Consider the following 18,246-nt stretch of genomic DNA (forward strand, 5'->3'; position numbering starts at 1 on the left):
ATTTGGGAGGATTAAATGATTCCACACAGCTGATCTAGAAACTAAACAACAGGCTGATGAGTCGGTCCCAAATCGTTAGTGGTGCATAGTTTAAAGCCTTGTTTGCAGCCTGTAAAATGGGAGTGGCAGCAGCGTGCTGGTGGGATACTTTCACAAGCGATTACTGAGGGATTTGTCGTACGTATTATTTCTGTGCGATTGATGATCGTACACATATTAAATTAGCCACCAGAAGGTGGCTTCTCAGTAAAAGCTTAATTAACATATATAAATCGCACTCTATGTGTTTTCCTGGCTACCCCAATATTTCTGATCTGATATTTAAAAAATACTAAAAACCGTTTTCTACGTGGTTTATTATAGGAGGTCATTCATTTGTGGACGAGGAGGCGACAGTCATGAAGTGAGGAGAGGGAGGAGGAGAAAGCTTCACAGCAGACCAAGAGAGGAAGGAAGGAGCACAGGGGTACAACGTCATGAAAACGAGGATCTGAGTGGAGAAAAAAAAGACCCGAACCGAGCGATCATATATGTAGTAGATGCACGGTTGTTCATTTAGCGAACGAATGCAGAGTAATTGCGCTTATTATGTCCCATTGACGGCCGTGTTTTGTTAAGATCTTAAAGACTGACCATTTTGGAAAAGGAATCGGCCACACAACAGCAGATCTCATCTCTACAAGAGCTCCCAGTACACGGAGATATGGATTGCCTGTAGCTCTGTCGTGTGCCTGTTATTCAACCTTTTTTTGGAGACCAAAAAAACAACCATCGAGAACCAACAATTAGCCCCATGCATGGAGTAAACCGGATTGGCAATTCTCTGCACCTCGTTTTTTAATGAGTAAAAGGACATTCAATTTCTTCTTGCACTCGGGCTCCCTGTGAAACATTGATTCCCGTTTTTTTTTACACCAGGAAAAAAGGCAGCAAAACCCATCGGAGGCATTAACAGGTAGTCACCTAATAACTAGTTATGAGTGTAAAGGATGGATGGCTGTTGTACCGTGCAGCAATGGGCCTATGATCGCTGCTATATTGTCGTGGGGTTGATTTTACACCCGTTTTGCAGCTCTCAGTGTGTCAGAGAAATGTCGGGAAGGCCCTGGTTTCTTGCCGTGGTGGTCATGGATCAATATCGGCCGTCATTGACGAAGCTAATCTCGCTATTTAAATATTTAGTATTCCTCCTGACATTGCATGTGTGTCGTGATAGTGATAGCCCCAAGAAAAGTGTCGCCCTCTTTACCCCTATGGTCCTCAGATGGGTTTTATTTGGTTACTGCGGTAAAATTTGCAGTTCATGGGGGCTAAAGGAACCGAGTCCGGCCCCGATGCAATGCAAACCTCATCGATGGTCTTCTCGTGTTGGGCGTTGAGCACAACATGATCCTTCCGACATAAAACGCGTACTATGGTCTCATATTGTACAGCTATTTACTGAGCCATGTATGCAGGTAAATGGCTTGTACTAATATCCTATGTTACCCATGATAACCCTGTGCATTTAAGGGGTGGGGCCAGCCCCAATAACATTTTTTTGCATCCTTTTCTTTTAAACCCACTCACATAGGTTACAGAAAACGCATTACAAGATAGCAGCGGTCATCATCGTTGAACGATAGGTCGACACGAGTCAGTAAAGCATCGAGCAATTCTCGCCGTTTTCCTAATCAGCGTCGTCATGGGATACCCGTGTCTTTTATGCTTGAGAAGGCCTGTTCAGATGCTGGGGTTTGCACTGCAACCCCCTGCACTAAACAATAAAATATTAGGACGTGGAATGAGTAGGCTTATGGTTAAGAATGTCTGATGGTATATTTCTTTACACGTTACAGGGTCCACATGTACTGTTGAAACACTGGCACACAGACACACACGCACACACACACACACACACACACACACACACACACACACACACACACACACACACACACACGTACACACACAAACACACACACATACACACACACACACATATTTACACACATACACACACACACACACACACACACACACACACACACACACACAAGGTACAGGACTAATTTATCATACCATCCGCTGACCCAGTATATATAAGAGAGAGTACAGTACATAATATTTACATGTTTGTGTGAGTGTGTGACTGTGTTCAGTTGCCTCATGCAAATCTGGGCTCATACATTGGGAAAGGTGCAAGTGTGGCCTTATGCAAAGTCGCCCTGCATGTCACCAAATAGCTGTCCGGGCACATTTGAATTGTTTCAAGAGTAAGACTAAGGGGAGTTAGGATTGTATTAATCAAAGGAATATACCCAGTTTTACACAGTTTCCTACATTAAGCCTCACCCTCGTGTCTGAAAATCAGTCATAGACCTTTATTGACATTATAGGTTATAGTGGGAGTTGGTCTCTTGATCCTGGGTTCTGGAGATTGTTTTCCGAATTATTCTCCAAAATCAAGTGATGGATAAATATAGACGAGGCAAAGTTTTAAGGCCTGCGACTCATATATAAAGATTGTTTAAAAAAGTAAAACCTTTTTAAAGTAATCATGGAATTATACAATTCCTAATAATTCCTAAAAATCTGTCCTGTTCAGCAGGACTAGGTGGATAGATATAGTTTTCCTGATAAGACATCTGATCCATGTGATCAGACGTGTAGCAGGAAAGGTACAGGTACAGGGTGTGTGTTGATACAAAGATGTGTGTGTGTGTGTGTTGACCTTCTGTGTGCCTCCGCCAGGTGACCGGAGAGAACCAAGCCCAAGATGAGTGAGTTGGAGCAGCTTCGACAGGAGGCCGAGCAGCTGAGGAACCAGATCAGAGTGAGTATGCTACAGAACACATCTGGGGAGTCATTCCTAGTCTCCAGAACACATCTGGAGAGCCAGCCTCAAGTCTTTCAAAAAAACATCTGGAGAGCAAAGCTCCAGTCTCCAAAAACCCAAACTGTATATTAAGTAAAAAAACATCTGTGTAGTTTGTATGTAGTCTCCTGGGTTACTCTAGAAAACAACAGTATATTAAGTATACAGAGTTACTCTAGAAAACACCTGTATATTAAGTATACAGAGTTACTCGAGAAAACACCTGGAAATTAAGTATACAGAGTTACTCGAGAAAACATCTGTATAGTAACTCTACAGTTTCTCTAGAAAACAATGTTAGAGTTTGTGCCTAATCTACAGACTAACTTTTCAAAAGATCTGTAAAGTAATTATCTTGTCACCAGTGTTACTCTGGGAAACGCCTGTATAGTAAGTATCTATAGATTACAGCGTTACTCTATAAAACGCCTGTCTAGAAAATACCCAGTCTAAAGCCTATTGTTTTACTTAAGAAAATACCCCCATAGTAAGTATAATGTCTAAAGTGATGCTGTCAAAAAAATCTGTATAGTAAGTGTCTAGTTTAAAGAGTTTCTCTAAAAGACGTATAGTAAGTATATAGTCTAAAGTCTGCAAGGCTACTCCAACAGCTGTAGTCTACATACTACAGTGTTACTCTCCTAAGGCTCTCAATGAGTGGGTCAAATATCTGTCATTGAACACCGTATTGTAAAGTTAAATCAAGGTGTTTGTGACGCTGCTCTGTGATGTAAGAGGCCTGATGGGAGACCCAATCAGACACATTTAATACGTCATTTCTACCACAAAGAGTACATTGGTGGAAGTAAGACTGAACATTGTTATCAAGTCATGGTATGGAAGTACTTGATATGTCATACACCCAGGTGTCAAAGGTCCTTCATTTTTCCCAATATGACCACATGTATAAAGACACATTATGAATGTGTAAACCTCTTAGAGTAAAAAGGATTCGATTTGCTGGCCATATGTAGTAGAAGTGCAAGTAAAACGTAGAGTCTTGGCTTTGTGAGTGGATTCCACATTAAACGATTAAAATGCATAGAAGTGAAGCACTAAACTAAAGTAAACAAAGTTCATGTTACCGAATTAAAGCTTATGTTACAAAATAACAGTTCATTCATGTAACTGAACCACAGGTCATGTTAAATACAGCAAATTTTAACGAATGACAGGTCATGATGATACAGAATCAAAGTTCATGTTACCGAATCAAAGATCATGTTATCAAAGCACAGGTCATGTTACCGAATCACAGTTCATGTGATTGAATCACAGGTCATGTTATCAACTCACAGGTCACGTTACCAAATCACAGGTCATGTTATCAAATCACAGTTCATGTTACTGAATCACAGGTCACGTTACCGAATTACAGGTCATGTGACTGAATCACAGGTAATGCTATCGAATCACAGTTCCTCTGTTGTTGTTTTTTTGTGTGTTAGGATGCCAGGAAAGCATGTGGCGACTCCACCCTGACACAGGTAGGTGGCGCTACACTCACAGGAGCAGCATGGCACATGTCTAGCTGTACTCTACCAGATTAGCTCCCATTTTACAGTTGAGGCGTTATACATTCTACGGTCTGAGATCTATGACCCCATTTACAACTGGCATTAACATGAGTTTTGGGCAAACATATGAATTGAATATTGCCAAAAACACATAAAAGGCGGGTGTAAATGGGGTGTTAATATTTATTAACTCTATGAATGGTATAGAGAAATTTAATACATTTTGGTGGAAACAAATGTGATAATACTTAAAATCACAGTGTCTGATAAAGAAAAAACAAGCAGTATTTGATGAAGCATTTATTAACATTGAGACCATACTTATCAACTGATTGCATCGTATTTGTTGTCTACTGCTAAATGATTAGTGAATAGTCAAATACCGCAAATGGCATATCACACTTCAAATATCTACGGAATATATAGTTTAAGGGACACTATTTACAAAGGTCTAACAAAAGCAGGACTCGAACGAAAACCCAAGGTAAAATGTCACGTCAGATGTCGCCGCTGGCTTTTCGACCAAAGGAATCCAGTGGTATGTACTGGGGGCAGCTAACGTGGCTGAGGCCGGGCAGGCGGCCTGCCCCACAGAGCAGGGTGTTAGTGAGTGGCTGTTGGGTGTGGTCAGATCACCGCAGGGCTGGATCCCGTGGGGAGGATTCAGATGAGGACGAGACGCACCCTGCGTGGTCACCTGGCTAAGATCTACGCCATGCACTGGGGCACCGACTCCAGGTACCAATGTCCAATAGCATCACTTTTATTATCGTATTTGTGTTTGCTATTAATACACGTTCATAATAAGAAACAATGTTATTATCGTGCTCTTTAACGCTGTACATAGACATTTTAGATCCCATTTGAGTACTGTCTGTCAATATGCCTTCATATCAAATAACGTTATTATTAACATTTATTACAGCAATTCGTTTACATTCATGTCAAATAACATTATTATTATTAACATTTATTACTGCTATTCATATAGGTTCATATCAATAACAGTATTAATATTGTCATATTTGTAAATGCTTTACATATACGTTCATATCAATAACAGGATTAATATTATCATATTTATTACTGCTATTCATATATGTTCATATCAAATAACATTATTATTATCATGTTCATCAATGCTATTAAGACGTTCATATCAAATACAATTATTCTTCATATTTAAGCCAGGTATTCTAGAGCAGGATGTCGTGAACCCATTTTGCGCCCTAATGAACTGTATCAGAGTAATGCTCATCTGCTGTGTAATGTACACAGATGGTATTCCTATGACTCAATGGAAAGTGTAATTGGGTCATGCAGCACAAGCGGCCGACCTCTGCATGCCAGCAGAGATTGGATACGATATGTTTAATTGTGTTGTTGCCACAGGCTTCTGGTCAGTGCTTCTCAAGATGGAAAGCTCATCATCTGGGACAGCTACACCACTAATAAGGTAGGACGTCAGTCTGCAGTTACAGTAGTACCAGAGTCACCCTCCACCTCTTTCACCTTACTCTCACAATGCAGTGCAGGTCCTATTCAACTGGCAGCCAGCTGGGTCCTTAATGCTCAAAAACCACGGAATTCACTATTCAGTGCCCCCACCCAGCTAGCGTCCTGACCCAAGATGGCCACTAGGGGCAGAAGGCCCGGTGTCTTCGATGCAGTAGCCTCACTAGTATAAAAAAACAGCAGGTTTTACGACAAAAACGTCTTCATTTTGAGTTCCCAACGCCTCCCAACCCACATTTTTAACAGCAAAACATGTCTAACTATCACCTTGTATCGACTTTAGACGCCCTGTGCTTTTTACACATGCGCCTTAATCGCCGTGTGGCCAACTTGACTCTAAACACTAGCTGTGTGGGAGGAACTGAATGTGGAGTTTGGCGTTCAGTTTGAACCAGAACGGAATCAAGATGACCGATGATAAAGCCGCATCATTATACTGAATGCACAGTTCCGCAGTTGGAGCCAAGATGGCCGCCGGTCAGATGAATAGGGCCTCGCCATTACACTGAATGTGGAGTTCTGCGTATAGTTGGAGCCGAGACGGCCGCCGGCCAGGCGAGTAAGGCCTCACCATGTCCCTTCCCCCCCCCCTCCCCCTGGCTAGATGCACGCCATCCCCCTGCGCTCCTCCTGGGTGATGACCTGCGCCTACGCCCCTTCTGGGAACTTTGTGGCCTGCGGCGGCCTGGACAACATCTGCTCCATCTACTGCTTGAAGACCCGCGAGGGCAACGTCCGGGTCAGCAGGGAGCTGCCGGGCCACACAGGTACGCCCCCTAGAGGTCCGGAGGCCTGAGGCGCTGTGGTGGTTTCTGTTGTTGATGCTAAGCTGCTCCACACAGACCTCACGGCCTCAGTTAAGGTGTGCCCGGGGAGGGAGCCGGTTGTCCCCAAAGCCATAAAGAGGAAAGATTTAATTTACATGGGTGATTAATTACAGGGCCAATGCAAACCGCAATGAGAGGAGATGGAAGGTTCCGGTGAGTGGGTATTACAAGCCGTGCAGCTGTTTGGTCCAACAGTCGTGCTTTAGTTTATTACTGTTTAGTTTTAGTTTATCGATTTGACATGGTTTGATATTACTACATTTACCCTGGGGGGGGGGTGATAAAATGAATTGACACGGCAAGGCAGAACATATTTCCATTTAAACTTATAAAGCTATATTTATCCTGTATCACGTTTTGGCGTTGCCAAAACATGATACAGCTCTGAAGCTAAACGTTAGCATTAGCATCGATGTGTCCAATAAGATTCCTAATCCCCATGTTGTGTGATTCAAGGCTACCTGTCCTGCTGCCGTTTCATCGACGACAATCAGATCATCACCAGTTCAGGGGACACTACATGGTGAGAGGGCCGCCGTCCACAGACCACACGCAGGGAGAGAACGACGACAGTCTGCCTCACTAACATGTTTCCCCCCCCCCCCCCCCCCCCCCCCCCCCCCGCTCCCAGTGCATTGTGGGACATCGAGACGAGTCAGCAGACCACGGTGTTCTCGGGGCACAGCGGTGACGTCATGAGCCTGTCCCTATCTCCCGACTTCCGCACCTTCGTGTCCGGCGCCTGTGACGCCTCCATCAAGCTGTGGGACATCAGGGACAGCATGTGTCGGCAGACCTTCACCGGCCACGAGTCCGACATCAACGCCGTCTGTGTGAGTGGACCCGCACGTTAAAGGAACACATAGTTTGGAAGAAGACTGTACTGCTGTTTATCTCTTTAACAAAGTAACGACTACAATAAGTAGCACAGCCCAATACAATGTCTTGAATATGAAGCACAGGGTAGCAGGGAATGTTTGGTCCAATGGGGACACTACTGCCCCTAGAGGCACCTCGGGGTATTGTGTTTCTCACTAAAATGTTAATATTTGCTTACGTCTAATGGTCATAATTCATGTAGACCGAACGCAAAAAATAGGTTAACCCTAATATAATGGCGATATACAGGCTGGAAGAATGGGCTGAGATCCCGTCCAGGGGGTTCATTGAGGTAGAGAACCAACCCTTTCTCCTCCGCCTGTCGCCCCCAGTTCTTCCCCAACGGCAGTGCCTTCGCCACGGGCTCGGACGACGCCACCTGCAGGCTGTTTGACCTGAGGGCGGACCAGGAGCTCAGCCTGTACTCCCACGACAACATCATCTGCGGCATCACCTCCGTGGCGTTCTCCCGCTCCGGCCGCCTGCTGCTGGCCGGCTACGACGACTTCAACTGCAACATCTGGGACGCCATGAAGGGCGACCGAGCAGGTCGGTGCCGCCAGACACACACCAGTATCCCAGGGACGTTTAGAAAAACTTGACCGCAGTGCTTTAATGATAGTGAAATAAGGATAAAGATCATTAAAAGTGGAAATCTGAGCAATTTGAAGACATCCAAGGGCCAGGATATCATGCAACCGTTGCTTAATTCAGCCAGATCCACGGGCTCGCCCAGAGAGGGGTTTATATAGCTTTTTCGGATTCAGAAATAGTGGATTTCTGAAACCCTGAAACCCCTCGGAACATCAGTCTCTGTTTGGGCTCATCGCTCACTAACAAAAGAGCGGGTTCTTAGGGGTTCCCGGGGGCCGCTGCGTGCTGGGTGGGGCCTGACGCTGAGCTCCTCCCCACTCCACAGGGGTCCTGGCGGGCCACGACAACCGCGTGAGCTGCCTGGGGGTGACGGACGACGGCATGGCCGTGTCCACCGGCTCCTGGGACAGCTTCCTCAAGATCTGGAACTGAGCTGGAGGCTTCCGGAAAACCCGCACGCCGTTCTCCACGCATATCGACGACGACAAGACACAACACACACACACACAAACACACACAACACACAACACACACACAGAAGACACATGCACACACACAGACAGTCCCCCTATTCACACTTTGGGAACACATAGTTTGCACACTGTATTTACACTGTACGTAAGATAACACACATACAAACATTATACTGTACATAATATGTATGAGAATTAGGTATGAGTTTGCACAAATACACCAATTTTCTTTTTTTTGTTGTATGCAGTAATGGTCCACAGGAGTTTTTGTTCACAGTGCCCACGATAATTATACCATTTTTTAAATGTGACCAAAATTAGCCTTTAGCAGCCCATCCACCAATAGAAACATTGGATTTTAAATTCTTTAAGACAAATTGAACTCCCAACAAAACACATGGACGCTCAAGAGAATTAAATCAAGATAATTCCCACAAACACTAAAGATATCGGGAAAGGCTAGCGTTTACGGTTAGGTCCAAAATGCACTTCCAAATGATTTCCCGCCGTTTTGTGCCCAAGTACAACACATTGAGCGCGGGTAACATTAAGTAAAATAAGAGACGGAGGTTGTGAGGAAGGGAATCATCAACGTTTATTACTACTGTGACTGGCCATTGGGAGAATAGAAGGCGATACCGTCCGAATAATTGTTTTTTAATTTTGTTCTGGCTCACAAAAAAGGCATAATGTAGTTAATGTTTTTATAGGTATTTACACCCACATCTATGATTGTTTTGACTTTGAAGTTTATGGTTATTATTATAATTATTATCATTTTTAAACTTTATTCTTATTTTCATGATTTCCCTGTGTGCCTCAGATACACTAAGGATTATGAATGATGAAATTAAATCATGAACTCAATGAGATGAGATTCTTAAAGAGGTAGAAAAAAAAATAAAGATATCTTAAAGAAGCAGGGGCCAATATTCATACTTTGACTTTGTCAATATATTATGTCAATTTGATGGTAGAACTGTACATACTATTAATAAATACACATTGTCTCTCTTGCCAGCTCAAGTGTTGTTTTTGTAATTCGGTTTTGAACCTAAACAATGACTTAAATACACAAGTAAACTGCACACCCTAATATGTATTCAGATCCAATTTAGCCAATAAAACAGTATAGTCTTGTTGGAACTTCTTATGTATACTAATATTGCTTCAGCTATAGGACCAATAATGCCATGGAAATTAATGAATGTTCAATTTTTTGGAGCATCACTTCAAAGATGAAGAAATATTTTGTTGGATTTGCAAAAAGGCTAAGAGCCATATTCAAAATGGTTTATAAATAGATGAATTGCATGCCGGATGAGTCAATGAATTGAGTGTTTAATACTTGTTTAAGAGACCGTTTTAAAATGACTGGAAATGTAATAACGTTTTTGTGAATACAAATATCAATTTAATTTAAAATACAAATGCTTCGTTAAAATATTTTCTCCTCTGTCGACCCCTAGAGGTCGATTGTAGCACTAGCAGCACTCTTATATTCAGTATATCATGATATATCTTAGTATTCCCCATATCCTGAACTCACCTATAGATTTAATCATATTTCTTCTAGAGACACATTTTTTAGATTGCAACGATACAAATCACCAGTAATGTTTATGTGGTATCAGCTCTGAAACGTATTTTCATTAAAAGTTCTATAAAGGAACAATTTCATTAATAATAACTTACGTGTGGGAAGATATTTAATAAGCATGTTGTACGATATCGAGCATTCATGCTTTGAAATACTTCGATTACACTAAAAACAAGAGAGGCCCCCATAATTGAGATCAATTGATTTTATTTCTTTCAAACATTTCTGTGTTAAGACATTAATGAGTTCAACACAATCTTGAAAGTTCATCAGTCTATGAAATACAATCTTGAGTTAACCTTTCACAAGTAACACAGACACACAAACATACACACATAGTATAACATTGCAAAGATGTAAAAAAAAAAAAAGAAAAGTTCTTAATAAAGATGACATTTTCCTGCGTCCTCCCTGACCGGCAGTCATCAGGAACAGCTTTTAATATGCTGAAACGCGCTCCCTCTCTACAACTCTAAACCGCTCCCCGTGTCTCGACTCTCATACGGCATAAAGGCAACCTCTGCGATCTCCTTCGACGAAAGCAAAACCTACAACAGGCATCCCAAATCGTTGAGTGATTGTATAATTGAGCGACGGACCATAATAATAAGCGATTTCTCGATATTAATAGCAAAACACAGTACAGAACGGACCTGCATACACACAGTCTGTCGAAGACCACCAGACACACACGATCCAGAGGGTAATACAGAGATGGACAGCCAAATTGGGATAAATATATATTTTAAAACACAACCACTAATATTGCTTTTTAAAATTCCTCTGTACCGCACCGCCCCACCTGCCATAGTGACTTCCCCTTCCTGCCCTTCAGATTAAGATAGGCATGGATCACAAACACTGTAGCATGTTCATCTTGAAGCTTTAGGTTGATATTATCCATGATGATACGCAGAAGAGCCTTTGCCATATGTATACATAATCTCTCTTCATACAATGGGCTTTGAATTTGAAAAAGTTTGTAAAGTGCAATTCAAATATTGTATTTGGTGCGGCAATGAGCTGATACACGTGGGAAACCGCATTTTTTGGAAGATTTGTATGGGATATGGAAGTTCTCAAAGACAGAATCCATTGGAATAGGCCTAGATGACATGTTGACGTCATTCAACAAAGTTTATAAATGCAGTTGCAAGCTCGAACAGTAGAGGGCGACTATGTTGACGGTTTACGTTTTAATGAAAGGCTTCTATAAAAAGTGACATCAAAACATGCAGACATTTCCACATTCAACCAAGTGGGCGTTTGAGTTTTTTTTTTAATGAATTCAGAAAAAGCAATACAGATAATATTTTATTATTACTATCGTAGCAAACCACCAGAATGATTCTAATTCAATGGCAATTTTTTTTTAGGTGACATGTTTGATAAAAAAACCATCTAATGACATTCTTATACTCAAACCCTGAATAATGACAAAAATCGAAAAGCACAAAGTCTTAACCTTATTGTTGTTAAGTCTGAACTTCAAAGTACAACGTTGACCTCATTGAACACAAAGACATCACCAAAGTATCCTTGCCCAATGATAACAATAATCCACAAGGCTTTGTGTCTTTGAAGGAATGAGTCTCACCATGACACCCAGGATCTGTTTACAGCCAATAAAAATCCAAGACACACGTCGTCTCTTCTCTGATTGGGTATAGTCCAATATAGCTTTGCTCCTTCTGCTTTAGAATACATTGTGCTTGCATTGATATAACCACACATAGTTTTATACAAATACAAATCTGTTTCATATATGTATATCAGTTTTCCTTCTCTCGTTATATAGGCTAATTTACATATGCTTTAACAAAATAGTTTAGAATATATTAACGCAATTTTCCTAACTTATGATTAAACATCAACAATATAAAAGAATAACCATTGTCTTTGTTATACATCGAGACCAAGTATCTACAAAAAAATACGACATCCGATTTGTACTCGATTTCTTTGAGCACAAAAACTAACCGACAATGTTTTCCATCTATGGCTTTTTTCTTCTGAACGTAAATTAACTTGTTTCACACCTTTCTGAAGAGCAATTCAACCATCAGACAACCTTCACACAAATCCCCTATTTTAACTACATTTTATTTTTTACTTCTATGTATATTTTATATAATATATATATATATATATATATATATATATATATATATATATATATATATATATATATATATATATATATATATATATATATATATATATATATATATTCAGGTACATTGTATTTATTGATTTTACATTGTCAAACAATCTTAATTCCCTCTCTTTCTGTTCCTTGCTGTTCTTTTTAAGTGCACTTTACTAAGTACAGGACACATTCCCACGAGCAGCCCTGTGTTCCGGGTGCATTCCCTCATCATGGCGCTCCTAGTAAGGGAAAGGGATAAAAAGTCTTCCTTATACCGCAGACCACCACTGTTCCTAACTCCAAGGCACTGCTAAGACTGTAAACATGGCAGACGAGGATTAGAAATGAGGCTTGAATTATGATTGCTTCAGGATTGCCGCTATGTAAATGCTAACTATGACGCTTGAACCGAAAGTCATGGCACATATTGGATATTAAGGACTGAACCACATTCGGGAGCGGGGGTGCGTTTCACCCCTTTGATTCAGCGGGTCATCGAAACATGAAAGCTTATTATTTTTTATATATATTTATATCTATATAGATATATACAGATATATATATATATATATATATATATGGGTTTAAAGTGAAAGTGCATTTCATTTACTTTTTTTGTAATATAAGCTATTTTAACCTCATTATCTTTCAACTTTGCCCTGAACACATGGAATATTATTGTTGAGTACATCTCCTTCAACACCTCTGTATTCATCACAAAGCGGAAATTCCTTTCAGAAACGTAAAAGCTTGCACCTTATTTTCTGATAACGCACAACATTATTTCACGGGTATATATCTAGCGAAACAAATATATTTTCTTATATGCCATGGCAAGTATTTTCAAAGTGTTGAAAGGAATTCTAGTTTGTGATCAATTACATGAGTCTGCTTGTTGCCAGAATATAACCTAAGCCTTTGGTGGCCCAGAAACTAATTGGTACCTCAATAACGGACAATATCATGGACTCAACCGCACCCCGAGTCACACACACACACAAGCCTTGTTCTGGAGAGTTCCTCAAAGGAAAGTCTTCTATCGCAGTATTACAAAGCCAAAGAAAACACAGGAGTATGAGAAATGTTACTCGTGATTACACTCATCTACTACTGCAACCCCCAACCAACATATACAAAATCCACGCTATCGACTTGATCTAAGGAAACTGAAACACGATATAGATTAGATCGTTGTAGAAATTTGTTAAAACAATTTTGAACCATAAAGTATCTCTCCGTCCCCAAAAGTCAGTTTGTTCTGTATTTTATGAAAGCGAACACACGGTCGTTTCTTGTCAAGCAAAATAATCCACACCAATAGCATATATTGCATTATGATAGCAATATCATTACAGTAGATTAAAATCAAGAATATCAGTAGGCTAATACCAATACAGAATCACTACATATAAATATTCAATCATTGCAGGTATCCTTGTAAATCTACGACAACAAAAGAAAGTTTAGATACAATCCGGAGAATTCCAGGAATGGACTTCAGCTCAAAACCCTATGTAAAGAAATCACAGCCAAACATAACGTCTCATTCTTTTGGTAATGCTAAACTACTCTTTTACCTTGTGTGAATATGGATGATTATTTTGATATTCATCTTTCAAGTGTGTGAGCTGAAGCATTCGGGGCTCTGCAGCAGCCAGCTTTTGAAAGATCGCCTCGTTTGCAATTCAGACTCAGAAAAGAGGTCAGTGAAAGCAGTGAAAAGAAAAGAAAAGCCAAAACAGAACGCCCAACGGCTGAATATATTACCTGTCGACGTCAGACGACTTATTAACATCTCGGAAACAGCAGGCTACTTGAAACTCCCCAGCTTGTAATATTTGTACTGATTTATTTCACTGAAAGGTCCGCCCCCAACCGTGCACTTGGGGGGGGGGGGGGGGGGGGTGTTCAAACTACGGCCAGCTGCCCAGGCCAATCACTGTACAGCTGCACGTGATACTTTCTGTTTGGTTCCCTGTAAAAACCGTCGACTACGACAACAGTGTGCGAGCCACTCAGATCTCAAAAAGGAAGTGTATTTACAGTTTTAATCTCCACACATTCATATAAAGCCCCTCCCTTCAAAACACACGGCCACCGAGGAATGTCCTAACAGAACAAAAACTAATACAGCTCCACAACGAGTGACTTCAAAAGAGAACCGAAAAGAGGTGTCAGGAGAACTATTTACATGACTTGATTCCTCATGGATGCCGGCCGGGGGCCACGTTTAACGGCCCCTAGTAGGGGCCTGATTCTCTTTCCGTCAAGGGTCTAGGGAGGGAGGTTGAAATGTATTTTTGAGAAGTTTTAAGCTCAACACGTGTGTGTGTGTGTGTGTGTGTGTGTGTGTGTGTGTGTGTGTGTGTGTGTGTGTGTGTGTGTGTGTGTGTGTGTGTGTGTGTGTGTGTGTGTGTGTGTGTGTGTGTGTGTTGGGGAGGAGACGTTACATGAGGACGGGGTCTCGGCCCCCTGGGGGGCCCCTTCACCAGTTCATGATGCAGTTCCTGTTGAGGGTCATGAAGTACACCTGGCTGCTGCCCCCCGACCGCACCGAGGCGAAGAACACCTGGAGGACGGACACACACACACACACACAGATTGAAGATGCTCTGATGCTTGAAGGGTCGAGGTGACCTCATCTTTCAAACATGGCCAATGTTGTTGACAACACTCCCAAGAGATCGTATTCCTGAATTATAGAACACATTGTCAAGTGAACAACGCGGCCATGCATTTATAAAACACACACAACCCCGCCCCCCCCCCCCACACACACACACACACGAGCCCTTTGCTGAATACTTGATTCTGATTGGTCGATCATGGCATTCAGTGGTCTGTTATTTCCAGACCGCCGCACACAACCGTTAACCGTTTACACGTCCAATCGCCAAGTAGCCATCCTGGGCCACCCACCTTGTCGTTCCTCTCACACAGGAACTTCAGCCTCTGGGCCCTCTTGTGCATGAACACCCCGTCCAGGTGGCCCGTCTCCACCGAGCGGATCTCGATGGCCTTCTCCCCCCAGCCCATGATCTGGTTGGAGCAGATGTGAGCTGTGGGGCAGAGGGGGATGAAGAGGGCTCATCAGCACATCGTCAAAGATCCAATATCATGCTTCTTTTAGGGATAATGGTTATTAGTAATAAATAGTTATAATAGCATGGGGGGGGGGGGGGGGGGGGGGGGGGGGGGTACTACTAGTATAGGGTCACATGCCTGTATGTTAGATCTACCCCTTATTATTCTCACACTGCTCACGTCTGATTTGCACCATGTCTTTAAGGCCCCCCTCTTTAAGCCCAGTCTGCTGTGATTGGTCCGCACGCCCACTCTAGCTGTTTCAAACCCTTATTGAGGGCCGTTCTCGGTGGGCGCGAACACTCCCCCTGGCTCGGACTTAGATTAGCAGACGTAAAACATGTACACATACGTCTTATTACAGTCTAAAGCAAAGGGACAAGTCAAAAAAGCATGATATCACCCCTTTAAACACACATGCTTTCCATGTCTGGTCTGATGTGAAAGCCCCCCTTAGTGGTTGTCCCTTGTAAAGCCCTTATTCCAACTCCTGTGTTTGCACGTTCTGCCTAATGTCTCCTATTGGGTACATCGTGCGTTCTGTACCCCCACAGATTCAGCTGAAAACAATCTGTGCATCAGTATGGTGTGTAAGACCAAACATTCACTCATAAGTACTTTGTGTAATGTGACTTTGAGTGTGTGTCTTCATTTGCATGCATTTGTCCCTTTCATTGGTCTAGATATGCAATCCTTATATTGTGTACTTGTTACATTTTTTGTCTATTTGTGTTTTGTCTATTTGTGCCGTGTATTATACGGCACAAATTACATATTATATTATGAATATAATTTCAATGTGTCTACATGGTAGATGTTAGTGCACTACTGTGTAGTTTCTCGGTTGTTAATTCTACAGCGTGTTTCCATGCATCTGCGCTCAACAAGCCGTACCGACGGAGGTGGGCATCCCTCCATGTTTATAGCCAGGCTATCCCTGGATGTGTACAGATTATATCCCTTTAATCACACTGCACATTTCCATGGATTTGTCCTCCGTCTACACGTGTGTCCACACAGCGTCTCTCCCTGCGTCCGTGCGGAGCGAGTGGAGGAGCGTACCGACGGAGGTGGGCATCTCGCCCCACTGCAGCACCACGTCCTTGATGATGCGTCCGTACGTGTTGACGTAGACGCCCTCGTCCTCGTAGCACAGCAGCATCTCCATGCCGTCAGAGCTGGGCAGGAACACGATGGCGTGGGGGGTCACCTGGCTCTGGATCTGTGGCGGGCCGGTCGCCAAGAGAGAGGAGGAGGAGGAGGAGGAGGAGGAGGAGGAGGAGGACGTTTGAGACGAGAGCAGCCATCGAGAGCCTTTTCAGTTGGCAGAGCCGTTAGAGGGGGAAGGTATTCATTCATTTGCAAATCAGACACGGCTGTATAGGCTGCCGAGAAGGACGCTTTGTTATAATCCCTTTCCTGGCAGTTCAGGGTCTACTGTGAGTGCAGGTATTGTGGTAAAGAGATGTGAGCCTTGCTTTGTGACTTTGTCCAAGGAAAATCTAGCTTTGTATCCCAGAATAATATAGATACAGTATTTTGGGTGAAACTGAATGCTGTTTTAGTAACACAATGTGTTCCCAGTCTTGCTGGGCGGCCACACGCCATCAGGCAGAGAGCGGAGCGTGGCTCTGGGGCCCAAAGGCTCAGGGCTCCAGGTCCAGGTTCTAGCTCACCCACAGCGGGGCCCAGCCGCCGGCCTCCCACTCACGTGCACGGGGATGTAGATGTCGTAGTTGTTCCCAGAGTCCACGTCGATGGCGTGGAAGCCGGCGCAGGACCCGTAGATGACCTTGAGCCGCTGGCCCTCCTCAACGGTCAGGTCCACAAGCAGGGGCCGGTGGGGGAGGTCCCCGAAGGACTGGGGGGCGGGGGCAGAGGTTAGCATCGCTAGCATCGTTAGCATCGCTAGCATTGCTTTCATTTACTGCCTGGAAAGTGGGTTGAAAAAATGACAGGGGAAGAAAGAGAAAGAAAGAGCAAGAAAGAAAGAAAGAAAGAAAGAAAGAAAGAAAAGAGAAAGAGAAAGAAAGAAAAAGAAAAGAGAAAGAGAAAGAAAAGAAAAAAAGAGCAAGAAAGAAAGGAGAGAAGAGGAAGAAAAGAGACGAGAGAAAGAGAGAGAAGCAGTGGGATGGGAGGTTCACCTTGAAGGCCATGAATTTGTGATAAGGCTTGGGCGCCCATGCGTACACCTCAACGGCGTTCTTCATGGCGATCACCAGGAACTTGATCCGCTCGTATTTCACTGGATAAAAACAACACAGGGAGGCGGTTTGGACACGAGGCCTCTTATTTCATCTATTATTCAGAGCGCTGGGTAGGGAGCGCATTCATGATCGTTTATCCGAGAGGGGGGTGGATCTGTCCCCAAGGGTCCCCAGAAGGTATAATATCCATCCCAAGATCAAAACACATTCATGGAAGCCATATCCATATCAGAAAGACTTGTTTAGCCATCCGTCTTATGATAAGCTGCAGATACATAACTGTTGAATCTCAATGTTTAGCCAACATAAAATAAACTTTTCGTGTCAGTGAACCAAAAAGGTTTTGTTTTAACAACTTACTATGATCTTGAACATTGATCATAGATCACTAAAATGAATTATGATAGCGTAATTCAGAAAAGGCCCCATTCTGTAAAATCTAGAGAGAAGTTCATGTTGTTCAGCTTAAAATGACAGCTAGACTATTAATAGTACCGTAGCGTGCATGCAGACCATCGTTTGACGCAAATGCATCACAAGGGGA

General features: G+C 42.7%; 2 protein-coding genes across 4 annotated transcripts in view; one reads left to right on the forward strand and one right to left on the reverse strand.

Moving 5' to 3' along the window:
• Positions 1–331: 331 nt before the first annotated feature.
• Positions 332–9,813, forward strand: gnb2 (guanine nucleotide binding protein (G protein), beta polypeptide 2). Its single transcript, XM_079737881.1, has 10 exons — positions 332–955; positions 2,734–2,815; positions 4,306–4,344; positions 5,006–5,112; positions 5,767–5,830; positions 6,494–6,656; positions 7,173–7,239; positions 7,348–7,549; positions 7,928–8,144; positions 8,515–9,813. Exons 2-10 carry the CDS (start codon positions 2,759–2,761, stop codon positions 8,619–8,621), a joined length of 1,023 nt encoding a protein of 340 aa, XP_079594007.1. The 5' UTR covers positions 332–955; positions 2,734–2,758; the 3' UTR covers positions 8,622–9,813.
• Positions 9,814–14,734: 4,921 nt separating this feature from the next.
• Positions 14,735–18,246, reverse strand: part of mink1 (misshapen-like kinase 1) — a 31,953-nt gene continuing 28,441 nt past the window's right edge. For all 3 annotated transcript variants that reach the window (XM_079738239.1, XM_079738238.1, XM_079738240.1), the window contains exons 27-31: positions 17,640–17,740; positions 17,207–17,356; positions 16,558–16,717; positions 15,331–15,470; positions 14,735–14,980 (exon numbers count right to left, since the gene is read on the reverse strand). In XM_079738239.1, the coding sequence (XP_079594365.1) occupies positions 14,897–14,980; positions 15,331–15,470; positions 16,558–16,717; positions 17,207–17,356; positions 17,640–17,740 (635 nt within the window). In that variant the 3' untranslated portion in view covers positions 14,735–14,896. The remainder of the gene's footprint in view (positions 14,981–15,330; positions 15,471–16,557; positions 16,718–17,206; positions 17,357–17,639; positions 17,741–18,246) is intronic.

The sequence above is a fragment of the Pollachius pollachius genome (assembly GCF_949987615.1).
Source record: "Pollachius pollachius genome assembly, chromosome: 6".
Lineage (NCBI taxonomy): Eukaryota > Metazoa > Chordata > Actinopteri > Gadiformes > Gadidae > Pollachius > Pollachius pollachius.